This window comes from Salmo salar, chromosome ssa21 (genome assembly GCF_905237065.1).
Source record: "Salmo salar chromosome ssa21, Ssal_v3.1, whole genome shotgun sequence".
Taxonomy (NCBI): domain Eukaryota; kingdom Metazoa; phylum Chordata; class Actinopteri; order Salmoniformes; family Salmonidae; genus Salmo; species Salmo salar.
The window spans coordinates 9,733,954-9,753,028 of record NC_059462.1 but is presented as its reverse complement, the minus strand read 5'-3'; the positions used below and the strand labels follow the sequence as shown (position 1 = coordinate 9,753,028).

General features: G+C 41.7%; 1 protein-coding gene across 5 annotated transcripts in view; it reads left to right on the top strand.

Annotated features, from left to right (window-relative positions):
• LOC106581698 (solute carrier family 35 member F5) overlaps positions 1-19,075 on the top strand; it is a 35,406-nt gene that overhangs the window by 8,667 nt on the left and 7,664 nt on the right. For all 5 annotated transcript variants that reach the window (XR_006761166.1, XM_014163940.2, XM_014163939.2 and 2 more), the window contains 5 exons: positions 557-747; positions 1,385-1,466; positions 1,722-1,809; positions 1,893-1,957; positions 2,327-2,431. Coding sequence is in view for 4 of the 5 variants with exons in the window: in XM_014163940.2 (XP_014019415.1) it covers positions 557-747; positions 1,385-1,466; positions 1,722-1,809; positions 1,893-1,957; positions 2,327-2,431 (531 nt within the window). In the remaining variant the exon portion in view is untranslated. The remainder of the gene's footprint in view (positions 1-556; positions 748-1,384; positions 1,467-1,721; positions 1,810-1,892; positions 1,958-2,326; positions 2,432-19,075) is intronic.

Genomic DNA, 19,075 nt, shown 5'->3' with positions numbered 1-19,075 from the left:
CATTTTTAGCACTAACTGAGGTTTATTTAGTGCCTTATCCAAGTAGCCATGAGTAGAGCATTGACGTAGTCTAATCTTGAAGTGACAAAAGCATGGATTAGCTTTTTCCGCAGTGCTACAAAGATGGAAAAAGGAGAGATCAGGGTCGAGAGTAACGCAGAGGTCCTTCAGTTTTATTTAAGATGACTATACAACCAGCGAGATTGATTTTCAGATCCAACAGCAGATCTCTTTGTTTGGACCTAGAACAAGCATCTCTGTTTTGGCTGAGTTTACGTGATGGGCCACATTTGAGGAAAGTGGTAATTGTGGTTTTAATTCGAAAGCTGCCCTATTCAATCCCAGGCTATTGTGCCTAAAGCACAGTATAGGGTATGAGATGCTTTTCAGAGAATGACTGTGCAAAATGTTCTCATGGTTTTGGTTCCTAAAACAATGACATAAGCTACCGCATGCTTTATTTCTACTTAAAGTTTTCATTGTCAGGTTAATTCTATTGGTCATGCTGTGACCCATCTACCACTTTACCCCCTGTCCTTTCCCTCCAACCACTCAGCCTCTAAAAAGCAGCGGGTGCGCTTCAGCAACGTCATGGAGGTGCGCCAGCTCCCGTCCACACAGGCCCTGGAGGCCAAGCTATCGCGAATGTCCTACCCTGCCGCCAAGGACCACGAGTCCATGCTGCGCACAGTGGGAAAGCTCACCGTCACCGACGTGGCCAAGATCAGCTTCTTCTTCTGCTTTGTGGTAAGCTAATTCAAGTCTAATTCAAATAACTTTCTTTTTATCCGTTTGAGGGGAACTTTTTTTGTCAGTGTGTGTAGACATATGACTTGTTAGACTCTCAGACATTCTGTATACTAGCTTGGAACTTCCGTATTAAGTTGGAGGGGGGAAAAATTATATAAAAATGCGTCTTTGGAGTACCTACATTTGGGGTCTGGTTCAAATGTATTTGGCTATAAGAGCTTTTTGATGATGTCTCTCATTACTGACATTACTGTCAATTTGCTAGGTAAGTTGACCGAAACATTTATGTTATTATCATTGAGTTATTGCTGGTGGTACTACTCATTTTGCTGCAGAGTGTGTTTGCTGAAGAATACGTTCAACAAGTCATGGCTTTGGACTTCTCCCTTCATGAATAGTGTAAATGAGTATAAATTAACACATTATGCATGTAGAATCTTCGACTCGTTTGTCTTACCAACTTTGGGCTTGTAAACATATTTGTATCATACCTCATTTCCCACATGAGCAATGACCCAGAACTGAGGGTAGACTACAGACACGATGAGTAATAGTAAGTAAACTACCATCTTTGGTACAAATCAGATGTGTGTCATACTGACACTTCTCCCTCTTCTACGTCTCTCCCTCACAGTGGTTCCTAGCAAACCTCTCCTACCAAGAGGCCCTGTCGGACACGCAGGTTGCCATAGTGAACATTCTGTCCTCCACTTCAGGTGAGTCCATATACTAAATGTGATTTTACTCAGCGAAATGTACATGTAGGATCTTACAATGAATAGAAAAAACACGGATGATTATTACTTTTTTCTAATACAGTCATTATGGGCCTTTGTAATAACATTGTTGCAAAGAAATGTTCCAATGTTGGAAAATCACAGCATGTGTATTTAAACATTTCACCTTGAACAGGTTGAACTCTGTACAGTACGTGTTGTGAACAGTCTCGCTGTTATTGTCCTCCTCACCAGGTCTCTTCACCCTCATCCTGGCGGCCATATTTCCCAGTAATAGCAGCGACCGCTTTACTCTGTCCAAGCTCTTAGCTGTGGCTCTGAGGTAAGCCTTGACATCAGCTGAATTATTATAGTTACTCTGGGTTGTTACTCTGTAGTTACACTCTCTGGTCTCTTTCCCCGTAGCATGGGAGGAGTGGTTCTGGTCAGTTTCTCCAGCATGGACAGCCCTGACGGAAAAGGCACTATAGGTAACCAGGGAGATAAACTTCTTTCCTCAAAATCTTTTGTTTTTGTTAGGCTTTTTCCCCCCTATATTCCTTATTCCTGCCTCCTGTTACCCTCCTATCCCACTTCATATTGGTTGTATTTGTCATGTCTTGTACTGTACTTGATGTACTACTTTAATGCGTCCTTGTGTCATATAAATATGCTATATAAAAACTATGTATTATTAAACCATTAAATCTACTCTGAAAGTGCAAGCCATGCCACGATGTCACATTTGCTTGCATTGCTAGCAGAAAATCCCTTTGGCGTGTAACCATGAGAGTAGTAACTCATGATACAGGGATGTATTAGCGTAAGATAACGTTATGATGAAGTCATGTTGTGTTCAGGCTCTCTGTGGTCATTGGCTGGGGCTGCTCTGTACGCAGTCTACATCGTCATGATCAAGAGGAAGGTGGACCGGGAAGACAAGCTGGACATCCCCATGTTCTTTGGTATGTAGATCATAGTTATATCTATGACCTTTCTTACTAGAGTCAAGTGTGGCAGCTTGGTCTGCTGTTGATTTTCAGATGCTTTTTTATTTCCTGATATAACTCTATGTAATGATCCTGAATTGATTATAGGTATATACAGTGCCTTCGGAAAGTATTCAGACCCCATGATTTTTTCAAAATGTTATGTTACAGCCTTATTCTAAAACGGATTAAATAAATAAAAATCCGCAGCAATCTACACACAATACCCCATAATGACAATGCAAAAACAAGTTTTTGGAAATTTTACCAAATGTATTAAAAATAGAAAACAGAAATAATTTATATACATAAGTATTCAGACCCTTTGCTATGAGACTCGAAATTGAGCTCAGATGCATCCTGTTTCCATTGATCATCCTTGAGATGTTTCTACAACTTGGTTGGATTTTCCACCTGTGGTAAATTCAATTAATTGGACATGATTTGGAAAGGCAAACATCTGTCTATAAAAGGTCCCACAGTTGATAGTGCATGTCACAGCAAAAACCAAGCCATGAGGTCGAAGGAATTGTCCGTAGAGCTCCAACCCCAGATTGTTTCGAGGCACAGATCTGGGAAAGGGTACCAAAAAAAAATGTCTGCAGCATTGATGTCCCAAAGAACACTGTGCCCTCCATCATTTTTAAATGGAAGAAGTTTGGAACCACCAAGAATCTTACTAGAGCTGGCCACCTGGCCAAACTGAAAAATCGGGGGATAAGGGCCTTGGTCAGGGAGGTGACCAAGAACCCAATGGTCACTAGAGTTATTCTGTGGAGATGGGAGACCTTTCCAGGAGGACAACCATCTCTGCAGCACTCTACCAATCAGGCCTTTAAAGAAGAATGCCCTGACGGAAGCCACTCTTCAGTAAAAGGCACATGACAGCCTGCTTGGAGTTTGCCAAAAGGCACCTAAATATTCTCTGGTCTGTTGAAACCAAGATTTAACACTTTGGCCTGAATGCCAAGCGTCATGTCTGGAGGAAACCTGGCACCATCCCTACAATGAAGTGTGGTGGCAGCATCATGCTTTGGGATGTTTTTCAGCGGCGGGGACTGGGAGACTAGTCAGGATAGAGGGAAAGATTAACGGAGCAAAGTACAGAGAGATCCTTGATGAAAACCTGGTCCAGAGCCCTCAGGACCTTAGACTGAGGCGAAGGTTCACCTTCCAACAGGACAACGACCCTAAGCACACAGCCAAGACGACGCAGGAGGGGCTTTGGGACAAGTCTCTGAACGTCCTTGAGTGGCCCAGCCAGAGCCTGAACCCGATCGAACATCTTTGGAGAGACCTGAAAATAGCAGTGTAGCGACGCTCCCCATCCGACCTGACAGAGATTGAGAGGATCTGCAGAGAAGAATGGGAGAAACTCCCCAAATAAAGGTGTGCCAAGCTTGTAGCGTCATACACAATAAGACTCGAGGCTGTAGTCACTGCCAAAGGTGCTTCAACAAAGTACTGAGTAAAGGGTCTGAATAGTTATGTAAATGTTATATTTCATATTTTTTAATAAATTAGCAAAAATGTCTGAACTATTTTTGCTTTGTCATTATGGACACATTTTATAATAAGGCTGTAACGTAAAAAAATGTGTAAGAAGACGAGGGGTCTGAATACTTATCGAATGTACTGTATAAACATACCTTATCGACGACTTTGTTGGCTGTCTCCTTGTTTGACACCCGAGGGTATGGGAAACCAGTCTGTATGATATTCATTTTCATGCACACAAGCAATTGGTACTTTGTAAAGAGACTGGATTGCGTGATAAAATTTCCCATCAACCCCTACCTTTAACAAACTATAGGGTAAAATATCCCTATTTACAAAATCAAAAGCTATTGGGAAATCAATTAAGAATGCAAAAGTAGGCTTGTCTTAATGTAATCTATTTCTGATTATTGTACAGACCGAGAAGATATGCTCTATACATACTCTGGATTGACAAAAAAACATTTTTTTCTTCCACTAGAATGGGGATCGATGAATATAATTTATAGACCATACTTAATTAACTTATGCCTCAATAGTTCAGTGGCACTTGAGGGTCTTTTTTTTTCAGATTTGGGAATGGGATTCACTATAAACTTATACCAAGTGGATAGCTGTATACTGTACTCAAAACAAATTTGGAGCAAATCATATAGGATGTCATTTAATTCAGGGGATTTTAAAACTTCATTAGGCAGTTCATCAATGCCAAATGCGTTCCCATTTTTTGCAGGGTCAATCACCTTAATTTCTGCCACAGACAGCTCCTCATTTAAGTACGGGTTACATATATAAGAGGCTTCTAACATTGTATTTTCCAGTTTAGTTCTCAGGTAACATATGTCTTTATAAAATTCTTCCTCGAAAATATGGCACATTTTCGTTACCTGAGAACAAACTAACAATCCCCTTCTCCCACTCCTTAAGTACCTGCGTAATATGAGAGTTCAGCCACCCCTGCTATTTTCTTATGTCGTTTTGGTCCTAACTTGTTTATTTGGCTCAAACTGTTGAGGATTTCTTGTCTGTATCTCCTCAAGCTGTAATAACGGCCCTCTCTGATATCTCCGTTTCAATAGGCGCAAACACGTGCTGTTTTTTCTTAAATTCCTTCCTACGCTGTTCTGTTGTATTCCTATGTATTCCTTTCCTATCTTCACACTGTAAAAAATAAGTACTCAGCCTTGCGCATTACAGACCATAGGTACCGTAACTCATCATTCCAATAAGGCTTGTTCGGCCTGTAAACTTTCCTGGACTTGGGGGTGTATTCTTTATACCACACATCTAAATCAAATGTTGTTTCTTGGCATCTTTGCAGAGTTTGATGAGTTCCACCAGAGCTCTACATTTCAGAACATAGTAATTTGGCACATTTATTTTCTTAAATGTAGGCCTATACGGGGTATGTATATTTTGCCCCTAATAATGCAGAGTAATACATGGTTGATAAAGTTTGTGGCCAACCTTTGCCTAGACATGCTTTGGCATTCTCTCAACCAGCTTCATGAGGTAATTACCTGGAATGCATTTCAATTAACAGGTGTGCCTTGTTAAAAGTTAATTTGTGGATTTTCTGTTATTGCCGTTTAAGGTAGCTAGCCAGCTAAATTTATAGCTAGACTAGCCAGATTACTGGCCAGACATTCCACAACAAGTCTGTCAATTGACTGTCTTTCATCCTCACGGGATTCAGACTTCAGCTGCCTCCATTTACAGGTGATCTCTATATTTAACCTTTTCAATAGGTTTAAATTAAAGTTTTGGGAGAGTTAGGTCCCATAAAGAAGCAGCAGCACCATTTAGTTTTTTACTTGTTTCTTACTGAAAAGTTCTGTTAAGAAAATCCCTAATTTGTTTAGAAAAAACATTCAAACAAATTTTATTTGTCACATACGTGTTTTAGCAGATGTTATTGCGGTTGTAGCAAAATGCTTGTCTTTCTAGCTCCAACAGTGCAGTAATATCTAACAAGTAATATCTAACAATTTCACAACAATACACACATCTAAGTAATGGAATTAAGAGTATATAAATATTTGTACAAGCAATGTCAGAGCGGCATAGTCTAAGATACAGTAGAATAGAATAGAGTATATGAACTCAGTCAAAAAAGAAACGTCCCTTTTTCAGGACCCTGTCTTTTAAAGATAATTCATAATAATCCAAATAACTTCACAGATATTCATTGTAAAGGGTTTAACCTCTCTAGGGTATGTGGGATGAATCGTCCCACCTACTCAACAGCCAGTGGAATCCCGTGGCGCGATATTAACCTGTTGGGGATAGGGGGCAGTATTTGCACGGCCGGATAAAAAACGTACCCGATTTAATCTGGATACTACTCCTGCCCAGTAACTAGAATATGCATATAATTGTTGGATTTGGATAGAAAACACCCTAAAGTTTCCAAAACTGTTTGAATGGTGTCTGTGAGTATAACAGAACTCATTTGGCAGGCCAAAACCTGAGAAGATTCCTTACAGGAAGTGCTCTCTCTGACCATTTCATGGCCTTCTTGATCATCTCTGACCAAAACAGGGGATCTCTGGCATGACGTGACATTTTCTAACGCTCCCATAGGCTCTCAGAAGGCGGCAGAAAGATGAATGGTGGCTTTGCAGGCCCTGGCTGAAAAACATTAGCGCATTTTGTAAGTGGTCGATCTGAGGACAATGAGACTGGAGGCGTGTGCATGAGCCGACACCATGTTTACTTTCTCTCTCTTTGAACGAAAACAACGACTCCCGGTCGGAATATTATCGCTTTTTTACGAGAAAAATAGCATAAAAATTGATTTTAAACAGCGGTTGACATGCTTCGAAGTACGGTAATGGAATATTTTTACATTTTTTTGTCACGAAACGCGTCGGGCGCGTCACCCTTGTTTACCCTTCGGATAGTGTCTTGAACGCACGAACAAAACGCCGCTATTTGGATATAACTATGGATTATTTTGAACCAAACCAACATTTGTTATTGAAGTAGAAGTCCTGGGAGTGCATTCTGACGAAGAACAGCAAAGGTAATCAAACTTTTCTAATAGTAAATCGGAGTTTGGTGAGTACCACACTTGGTGGGTGTCAAAATAGCTAGCCGTGATGGCCGGGCTATCTACAAAGAATATAGCAAAATGTGCTTTCACCGAAAAGCTATTTTAAAATCGGACATAGCGAGTGCATAAAGGAGCTCTGTATCTATAATTCTTAAAATAATTGTTATGTTTTTTGTGAACGTTTATCGTGAGTAATTTAGTAAATTCACCGGAAGTGTTCGGTGGGAATGCTAGTCACATGCTAATGTAAAAAGCTGGTTTTTGATATAAATATGAACTTGATTGAACAAAACATGCATGTATTGTATAACATAATGTCCTAGGATTGTCATCTGATGAAGATCATCAAAGGTTAGTGCTGCATTTAGCTGTGGTTTGGGTTTATGTGACATTATATGCTAGCTTGAAAAATGGGTGTCTGATTATTTCTGGCTGGGTACTCTGCTGACAATCTAATGTTTTGCTTTCGTTGTAAAGCCTTTTTGAAATCGGACAGTGTGGTTAGATTAACGAGAGTCTTGTCTTTAAAATGGTGTAAAATAGTCATATGTTTGAGAAATTGAAGTAATAGCATTTCTAAGGTATTTGAATATCGCGCCACGCGATTACACTGGCTGTTGAGTAGGTGGGACGCCACTGGCCCAGAGAGGTTAAGCCATTTTGCCACAACTTTGGAAGTATGGTTAGGGTCATTGTCCATTTGGAAGAACCCATTTGCGACCAAGCTTTAACTTCCTGACTGATGTCTTGAGATGTTGCTTCAATATATCCACGTAATTTTCTGTTCTCATGATGCCATCTATTTTGTGAAGTGCACCAGTCCCTCCTGCAGCAAAGCACCCCCACAGCATGATGCTGCCACCCCCGTGCTTCACGGTTGGGATGGTGTTCTTCGGCTTGCATGCCTCCCCCTTTTTCCTACAAACATAACGATGGTCATTATGGCCAAACAGTTCTATTTTTGTTTTCATCAGACCAGGTGACATTTCTCCAAAAAGTACGATGTTTCTCCCCATGTGCAAACCGTAGTCTGGCTTTTTTATGGCGGTTTTTGAGCAGTGGCTTTTTCCTTGCTGAGCTGCCTTTCAGGTTATGTCGATATAGGACTTGTTTTACTGTGGATATAGATACTTTTGTACCTGTTTCCTCCAGCATCTTCACACGGTCCTTTTGCTGTTGTTCTGGGATTGATTTGCACTTTTGCACCAAAGTACGTTCATGTCTAGGAGACAGAACGCGTCTCCTTCCTGAGCGGTATGACGGCTGCGTGGTCTCATGGTGGTTATACTTGTATACTGTTGTTTGTACAGATGAACGTTGTACCTTCAGGCGTTTGGAAATTGCTCCCAAGGATGAACCAGACTTGTAGATGTCCTAACCGAATTGCCAAAACTATAGTTTGTTAACAAGAAATTTGTGGAGTCGTTGAAAAACGAGTTTTAATGACTCCAACCTAAGTGTATGTAAACTTCCGACTTCAACTGTAAGTAAGTAGCCATGCCCCGAGTGAGGTGGGAGAGCGTGTCAGACGGACTGAGCTGTCCCCATCGGCCAGAGTGCGTAAAAAGCCTTGGTAACGAAATTACCATTAAACCAGGAAACGTGAGGCGAGAGCTACGTGTTTGAAATGGTTGGAACTTTGAATCTCAACACGAGGTGAAGAAATAAACTCACCTTCCTTTAGGCCAGGAAAGACTGGGAGCTGCAGCCCACGTCTAAAGTGGTTTAAATCCTGACTATCAGCAATCGCTGGTACAGCTGATTAGCTGTCCTAAGTCAGATATTGAGAAAAGCTCATCTAAGTGAGACTATTGTATCCAATGGGAATCGTTGACATGGCTGGCTATCTTCCAGAGTGAATAACCGTAGAAGACGGGAAAGGGGAGACCCCTTTCTGACAATCAGTGCCATACAGCTTGCCGCTGAAAGGCCAGCAATCTTCATAAAGAGGGCTGGTTCCGATCTAACAAAGGCTCTCGCACGTAAATTCAAATACATTCATGATTTCTTATTCCAAACGGGTAGTGGTTCGTGTGCAAAGTATATTATTAATGTGAGAATGGTTCTAGAATTTATCCACGATAAGTGTGCCTTTTTCTCCCCCGCTCCCCTTCATCTTTTTGTATCAATATAAATATATTTTTAATTTATTTTTTTAAGTCATTTAGCAGAAGCTCTTATCCAGAGAAGCTGTTATCCAGTAGTGAATGCATACATTTCATTTCATACATTTAAAAAAATTAAAAAATTCTGTGCTGGCCCCCCATGGGAATCGAACCCACAACCCTGGCGTTGCAAACACCATGCTCTACCAACTGAGCTACAGGGAAGACAAGATATGTTGTCAGTCTACTAGGGACCTTTGTCTCATGTAAAGGGTGTATGTTTATTCTCAGTTATTATTTAGTTAGCTAGTAAATAAATAATTCAACCAATTTGTGCACTACTGATTCATGAGTACGGCTGGGGTTTTTGCAGATGCATGAGGTTACGATTATGTTCAGAATTATGATATGATAAGAGGTAATGATTAATAAGATGACTGTTTATCGATTGTAATAGGATAAGTTTAATTCGGGAGATGGTAACTCTTTAAACAACCTCTTCTGTGGTGCCCCAAATTCTTAATGAGTTAGTTGTTACAAGATTCATTTAAATTGGGTAACAATTAAACATTGTTAGTGGATTAAATAAATAACAGTCATCAGATTAATGAAAGTAAAGTCACGACAGTAGTATGGATTTGAATGCTGACCTATGGTCAATGAACAGCATTCTTACATAGGTATTCCTCTTGTCCAGATGGGATAGGGCAGTGTGATTGGCTTTCTGCATCGTCTGTGGATCTATTGGGATGGTAAGCAAATTGAAGTGGTTCTAGGGTGTCAGGTAAGGTAGAGGTGATATGATCCTTGGCTAGTCTTTCAGAGCACTTCATGATGACAGAAGTGAGTGCTACAGGGCGATAGTAAATTATTTCAAGTTACCTTTGGGCTTTCGTGGGTACGGGACCAATGGTGGCCATCTGGAAGCATGTGGGGACATCAGACTGGATAGGGAGAGATCAATTATGTCCATAAACACTCCAGCCAGCTTGTCTGCGCATGCTCTGAGGGTTAACCTCTTACATCTAGACGTTCTGCTAGCGGAACACCTGCTCCAATATCCAATGATAGGCGTGGCGCGAATTACAAATTCCTCAAAAATACAAAAACTTCAATTTTTCAAACATATGACTATTTCACAGCATTTTAAAGACAAGACTCTCCTTTATCTAACCACACTGTCCGATTTCAAAAAGGCTTTACAGCGAAAGCAAAACATTAGATTATGTCAGCAGAGTACCAAGCCAGAAATAATCAGACACCCATTTTTCAAGCTAGCATATAATGTCACAAAAAACAAAACCACAGCTAAATGCAGCACTAACCTTTGATGATCTTCATCAGATGACAACCCTAGGACATTATGTTATACAATGCATGCATGTTTTGTTCAATCAAGTTCATATTTATATCAAAAACCAGCTTTTTACATTAGCATGTGACGTTCAGAACTTGCATACCCCCCGCAAACATCCGGTGAATTTACTAAATTACTCACGATAAACGTTCACAAAAAACATAACAATTATTTTAAGAATTATAGATACAGAACTCCTCTATGCACTCTATGTCCGATTTTAAAATAGCTTTTCGGTGAAAGCACATTTTGCAATATTCTCAGTAGATAGCCCAGCCATCACGGCTAGCCATTTAGACACCGACCAAGTTTAGCCCTGATCAAACTCCGATTTACTATTACAAAAGTTTCATTACCTTTGTTGTCTTCGTCAGAATGCACTCCCAGGACTGCTACTTCAATAACAAATGTTGGTTTGGTCCAAAATAATCCATCGTTATATCCGAATAGCGGCGTTTTGTTCGTGCGTTCCAGACACTATCCGAAATGGTAAAGAAGGGTCGCGCGCATGGCGCAATTCGTGACAAAAGAATTCTAAATATTCCATTACCGTACTTCGAAGCATGTCAACCGCTGTTTAAAATCAATTTTTATGCCATTTTTCTCGTAGAAAAGCGATAATATTCCGACCGGGAATCTCCTTTTCGGCAAACAGAGGAAAAAATCACAAAGACGGGGGCGGTCAGGTCACGCGCCTAAGCCCACAGTCCCTTGATCGGCCACTTGAGAAAGGCGATAATGTGTTTCAGCCTGGGGCTGGGATGACGACATTCAGGTTTTTCCCGGGCTCTGAGCGCCTATGGACGACGTAGGAAGTGTCACGTTAGAGCAGAGATCCTTAGTAAAAGATAGAGATGGCAAAGAAGTTCCAGAAATGGTCAGACAGGCCACTTCCTGTAAAGGAATCTCTCAGGTTTTGACCTGCCATTTGAGTTCTGTTATACTCACAGACACCATTCAAACAGTTTTAGAAACTTTAGGGTGTTTTCTATCCATATATAATAAGTATATGCATATTCTAGTTACTGGGTAGGATTAGTAACCAGATTAAATCGGGTACGTTTTTTATCCAGCCGTGAAAATACTGCCCCCTAGCCATAAGAGGTTAACACGCTTAAATGTCTTACTCACATCGGAGAAGGAGAGCCCACAGTCCTTGATAGCGGGCAGGGTCGGGGGCACTGTGTTATCCTCAAAGTGGGAGAAGGTGTTTAGCTTGTCCGGAAGCAAGATGTCGGTGTCCGTGACGTGGCTGGTTTTCTTTTTAGTTTGTGTCTGAGCCGTTGAATTGCGACTCCACTTTGTCACTATACTGATGTGTTTTAACGGTTTGATTGCCTTACGGAGGGAATAACTACACTGTTTGTATTCGGCCATATTCCCAGTCACTTTGCCATGTTTAAATGCGGTGGTTCGCGCTTTCAGTTTTGCGCGAATGCTGCTATCTATCCAAGGTTTCTGGTTAGGTTTTAATATTCATAGTGGGTACAACATCTCCTATACACTTCCTGATAAACTCAGTCACCGTGTTAGTGTATTCATCAATGTTATTCTTGGAGGCTACCCGGAACATATCCCAGTCCGCGTGATCAAAACAATCTTGAAGCTTGGATTCTGATTGGTCTGACCAGTGTTGACTAGTCCTTAGCACTGGTACTTCCTGTTCGAGTTATTGCCTATAGGAAGGGAGGAGCAAAATGGAGTTGTGATCAGATTTGCCAAAGGGAGGTCGGGGGAGGGCCTTATAGGCATCCCGGAAGTTGGAGTAGCAGTGATCGAGTGTTTTAGCAGCGCGAGTACTACAGTCAATGTGTTGATAGAACTTTGGTAACATTTTCCTCATTTGCTATGTTAACTTCTTATGGCTCAAATCCCGTTAACGGGATCGATTTGACAACATCCGTGAAATGGCAGAGCGCCAAATAAAAAATACAAAAATTAGAAATATTTAACTTTAATATTTAACTTTCAATTAGCTTTCCACAAGTGCAATACACCAAAGCTGAACTTCTTGTAAATCTCGCCACCGTGTCAGATTTCAAAAAGGCTTTACGGCGAAAGCAAACCATGCTATTATCTGAGGATAGCACCCCATCAATCAAACACAGACAATCATATTTCATCCCGCCAGGCGTGACACAAAAGTCAGAAATAACGATTTAATTTATGCCTTACCTTTGAAAAACTTCTTCTGTTGGCACTCCAATATGTCCCATAAACATCACAAATGGTCCTTTTGTTCGATTAATTCCGTCGTTATATCTCAAATGTCCATTTATTTGGCGCGTTTGATTAACAAAAACACCGGTTCCAACTCGCGCAACATGACTACAAAATATCTTACAAGTTACCTGTAATCTTGATCCAAACATTTCAAACAACTTTCCTAATACAACTTTTAGGTATTTTTTTACCTAAATAATCGATACAATTTAAGACCGGATAAACTGTGTTCAATACCGGAGGAAAACAAAGAAAGTACGTTCCAGGTCGTGCGCATCAAAACATTTGAGAGCCCTAGGCTGGACCCTCGTTCTGGACAGCCGTACTACTTCATTTCTCTAAAGAAAAACATCAACCAATTTCTAAAGACTGTTGACATCAGGTGGAAGCTATAGGAACTGCAAGCATATTTCTATTAAAACGGGCTTACCATAGAAAACCAATGGAACCTCAAAAATGCATTTCCCTGGATGGATTGTGCTCGGGGTTTCGCCTGCCAAATCAGTTCTGTTATACTCACAGACATTATTCAAACAATTTTAGAAACTTTAGAGTGTTTTCTATTCAAATCCAATTATATGCATATCCTAGCTTCTGGGCCTGAGTAGCAGGCAGTTTACTTTAGGCACACTTTTCATCCGGACGTGAAAATAGCGCCCCCAAGCCTAGAGAAGTTAAAATACCCAGCTACAGTAAATGTGGCCTCAGTATATGTGGTTTCCAGTTTGCATAAAGTCAGGTGAAGATCTTTTGAGGGACGTTGTGGTATCTGCTTCAGGGGGGAATATACTTGGCTGTGAATATAACCGAAGATAATTATCTTGGGAGGTAATACGGCATTTGATTGTGATGTATTCTAGGGTCCTGTATGTTATCACAATCACACCATGAGAAGTTAATCATGAAACATACACCCCCGCCCTTCTTCTTCCCGGAGAGATATTTATTCCTCTCTGTCTCACTGAACTGAGAACCCAACTGGCTGTACGGACTCAGACAGTATATCCCAAGGGAGTCATATTTTTGTGAAACGGAGTATTTTACAATCCCTGATGTCTTTCTGGAAGGAAATCCTCGCCCTGAGCTCGTCAACTTTATTATCCAGAGACTCAACATTAGTGATCAATATACTCGGAAGCGGTTGGTGGTGTGCACGCCTCCTGAGTCGGACTCGAAGTCCACGCCGAATACCTCTTCTCCGCCGGCAGGGTTTTGGATCAGCCTCTGGAATCAGTTCAATTGCCCTGGGGGGGGTGCAAACAAAGGATTCGATTCGGGAAAGGCGTATTCCTGGTCGTAATGCTGGTGAGTTACCGCCTCTTTGATATCCGGCTGTATGTAATAACACAAAAACAATTCTGGTCTAATAATGTAAGAAATAACACGTTAAAAAACAAAATGCTGCAAAGTTGCCTAGGGGCTAGAAACACGGCTGCACTATCTATCAGCGCCATTTTCCCTATACCCTCAACCCTTGCTCTCTCTACATGAAACATGCAAGCATCATATTTATGTGATTAATAGGACCTGACCTATAGCCTATCACATCAATAAATTGGTTATAACAAACTCCGAACACAGTAACGTGACAGAAAAATGGATGCGGAGGATGTGAAAAAGAAACTCAAAATGGGAGAATGTTTACTGGTTGCTCAGGAGGGTAAGGGGAAGTCATCTGTGGAAGACGTCTGACTTAGTTGTGGAAACTACTGGTGGTCAATAAAAAGGAGGGTAAAGGAGCAAATGTTGTTAGAGCATCATGTGTGCCAAACAGTTGCTGTTAGATTGCAATATTATTCTGACATTTTGGAACAGTGTAAACAGCACTAAATAAATTTGTGTACCGGAGTCTGTTCTAATGATGAAAAACAAGCCTTTATTACAGCAGACTAAAAACAGTTGCATGCATTCATGAATTGTGGTTTATTTATTGTTTAGGCTAATTATTCAAAGCTCCATTTTGTTATTTAATTTTAAAACTAAAATGCTTGATTACATTTCAAAGCATGAATCTCGTATGCTGTGTGATGGCATGAACAAATGAATGAATTAATGAGCAAGATGGCGCCGACAGAGATGGTCACCTCGCTTCGAGTCCGTAGGAAACTATGCAGTATTTCGTTTTTTTTATTTATTATTTCTTAAGATTTCCTGGGGTAACAATGTAAGTGTTATTACATATAGCCGGGAAGAACTATTCGATATAAGACCGACGCCAACTTACCAACATTACGACCAGGAATACGACTTTCCCGAAGCGGATCCTCTGTTTGGACCACCACCCAGGACAATGGACCTAATCCCAGAAGCCAACCCCAAAACAACGGCGCCGCAGACAGAGTGGCCTCCTGGTCAGGCTCCGTAGACGTGCACATCGCTCACCGCTTCTGAGTATACTACTCGCCAATATCCAGTCTCTTGACAACAAGGTAAATTATATTTGTGCGAGGGTTGCCTTCCAGAGAGACATCAGAGATTGTAACATCCTCTGTTTCACAGAAACATGGCTCTCTCGGAATCGGTTCAGCCACCAGGCTTCTCCATGCATCGCGCCGACAGAGAGAAACTCCTCTCTGGGAAGAGGAAGGGCGGGGGTAAATGCTTCATGATTAACAACTCATGGTGTAATCATAACACAGGAACTCAAGTCCTTCTGCTCAGCTGACCTAGAATTCCTAACAATCAAATGCCGGCCATATTATTTCCCAAGAGAATTATCGTCAGTTACGTTACAGTGGTCTACATTTCCCCTCAAGCAGACACCAAGAGGGCCCTCGAGGAACTTCACTGGACTCTATGTAAACTGGAAACCATATATCCTGAGGCTGCATTTATTGTAGCTGGGGATTTTAACAAAGCAAAATTGAGAACAAAGCTACCTACATTTTATCAGCTTATTGATTGCACTTCGCGCGGGTCTAATACACTCGATCACTGCTACTCTAACTTCCACGATGCATACACAGCCCTCCCCACCCTCCCTTTGGCAAATCCGATCACGACGCCATATTGCTCCTACCGCCTTATAGGCAAAAACTCAAACAGGATGTACCAGTCACTAGAACCATTCAATGCTGGTCTGACCAATCGGAATCCACGCTTCAAGTTTGTTTTGATCATGCGGACTGGGATATGTTCCGGTCAGCCTCAGATAACAACATTGATCTATACGCTGACTCTGAGTGAGTTTATAAATAAGTGCATTGGAGATATTGTACCCACTGTGACTATTTAACCTACCCTAACCAGAAACCGTGGAAGGATGGCAGCATTCACGCAAAACTGAAAGCGCGAACCACCGCATTTAACCATGGAAAGAGGTCTGGAAATATGGCTGAATATAAACAGTGTTGTTATTCCCTCCGCAAGGCAATCAGACAAGCGAAATGCCGGTGCAGGAACAAAGTGGAGTCGTAATTCAATGACTCAGACACGAGACGTATGTGGCAGGGTCTACAGGAAATAACGGACTACACAAAGAAAACCAGCCACGTCACGGATACCAACGTCATGCTTCCAGACAACCTAAACACCTTCTTTGCCCTCTCTGAGGATAATACAGTGCCCACATAATACAGTGGCCCACAAACAAGGACTGCGCCCCTCCTCCGTGGCCGACGTGAGTAAAACATGTAAACATTTTAACCCTCGCAAGGCTGCTGGCCCAGACGGCAGCCCTAGCCGCGTCCTCAGAGCATGTGCAGACCAGCTGGCTGGTGTGTTTACGGACATATTCAATGGCTCCCTATCCCAGTCTGCTGCCCCCATATGCTTCAAGATGGCCACCCTTGTTCCTGTACCCAAGAAGGCAAAGATAACTGAACTAAATGACTACCACCCGTAGCACTCACTTCTGTCATCATGAAGTGCTTTGAGAGACTAGTCAAGGATCATATCTCCTCCACCTTACCGGCCTCCCTAGACCCACTTCAGTTGGCGTACCGCCCCAACAGGTCCACAGACGATGCAATCGCCATCACACTGCACACTGCCCTATCCCATCTGGACAAGAGGAATACCTACGTAAGAAGGCTGTTCATTGACTACAGCTCAGCATTCAGCACCATAGTACCCTCCAAGCTCATCAATCTGGAGGCCCTCTCTCTCAACCCCGCCCTGTGCAATTGGGTCCTGGACTTTCTGACGGATCGTCCCAGGTGTTGAAGGTAGGAAACAACATCTCCACTTCGCTGACCCTCAACACTGGGGCCCCACAAGGGTGCGTGCTCAGCTCTCTCCTGTACTCCCTGTTCACCCACGACTGCGTGGCCATGCACGCCTCCAACTCAATCATCAAGTTTGCAGATGACACAACAGTAGTGGGCTTGATTACCAACAATGACGAGACAGCATACAGGGAGGAGGTGAGGGCACTCGGAGTGTGGTGTCAGGAAAACAACCTCTCACTCAACATCTTCAAAACAAAGGAGATGATCATGGACTTCAGGAAACAGCAGAGGGAGCACCCACCTATCCACATCGAAGGAACAGCAGTGGAGAAGGTGGAAAGATTTAAGTTCCCCGGCGTACACATCACAGACAAACTGAAATGCTCCACTCACACAGACAGTGTGGTGAAGAAGGCGCATCAGCTCTCCAGAGGGTGGTGCGGTCTGCACAACGCATCACCGGGGGCAAACTACCTGCCCTCCATGACACCTACAGCACCCGATGTCACAGGAAGGCCAAAAAGATCATCAAGGACAACAAGCACCCGAGCCCCTAACTGTTCACCCCGCTACCATCCAGAAGGCGAGGTCAGTACGGGTGCATCAAAGCTGGAACCGAGAGACTGAAAAACAGCTATCTCAAGGCCATCAGTCTGCTAAACGGTAATCACTAACTCAGAGAGGCTGCTGCCTACATTGAGACTCAATCACTGGCCACTTTAATAAATGGATCACTAGTCACTTTAAACAATGCCACTTTAAATAATGCCACTTTACATATCTTACATTATTCATATCATATGTATATACTGTATTTTATACAATCTACTGAACCTTGCCTATGCCGCTCGGCCATTGCTCTTCCATATATTTATATGTTCATACACCCCTTCTAGATTTGTGTGTATTAGGTAGTTGTTGGGAAATTGTTAGATATTACAACACTGTTGGAACTAGATGCACAACGTTTCACTACACTCGCATTAACATCTGCTAACCGTGTGTATGTGACCAATACGATTTGATTTGATGATTTGGTTGATACAGTAGCCTATGTATTGAAATATTGGGCTAAGTAAGTAAGACTGAACAGGACACGCTCTTAGGCCTACAGCTCAATGGTGGTTATACAAGGCTACTATACAAAGCCTACTAATGACAACGACATTACTTATTATTATAATGATGATCATAATAATAATTGTAATAATAACAATAAGAAGGAGATCAAGAAAAAGGAGGGTATAGGAGTGAGAGCTGTGTGCATTTTATGTGTGACAAACAGGTGATGTTAGATTGCCTATTTGGAACACTGTAAACAACACTAAATAAGTACTACCAGTCTGTTCTAATGAAAACAAATGATGAAGCCTTTATTACAGCATAGCAAAGAGCAAAAACAGCCAAATCTGTGAAATTGCTTTATCATTCATTTTACCGTTGCATGAGACCTGGTGCTCTCGGAATCAGTAGGCTATTAAACACTCAAAAGGGCAACAGGTGCAAAATCTGTCTTATTTTTGTAGATATATATGGATGATCATTAAGCCAGGCATATTTACCAGTTAGGCTATTGATTATAGACCTAATTAAGTTTGGTTTTCCTACTTTTTCTTAGATAGGCTAAGTCGAGCTGTTTCCTCACCTGTGCTGCTCTGCCTCCTCCTCATTGTTCTCAATCCCAATATACTGGTTAACTTTGCTATTATGCACATGGCAACATAAGGAAAGACACCAATGCATTAGCAGCTGGGTCTGGTCTGCTTAGTTCACTTACTGTAATGTAACCTGAAATGTAATGAGTGGAATATCTCTCTTCCTCTTCCATCTCTGCTATGTGCGCTCGGTCTCAGCAACTAACAGCTGCTGTATAGCTGTCAGTCTCTCTTGTGATCCTTAAACATCCACTATGAGTGCAGCTTTGAGCAACAATCTTGAACGAAAACGTACAGAAAGTTCATCCATAAACACATTCCCAGGCATTTCTTTAGATAACAGCAAAACTTCATTTGAATGCCTCTTGTTTCAACTCTAAATTTCCCTCAATGATTTTAATCAGAACAGGACATCCATTCCATTTAGCTACATTTTTTGTTGTAGTTCTCATGTCAAAGGATTTAAGCCAATTATACCAGTTCTAGTAGTATCATCTTGCGACTAGTGCATGTTGAAGAACATGGATAAGTAGGCTAGATCTATTAATTGTTGTATGAT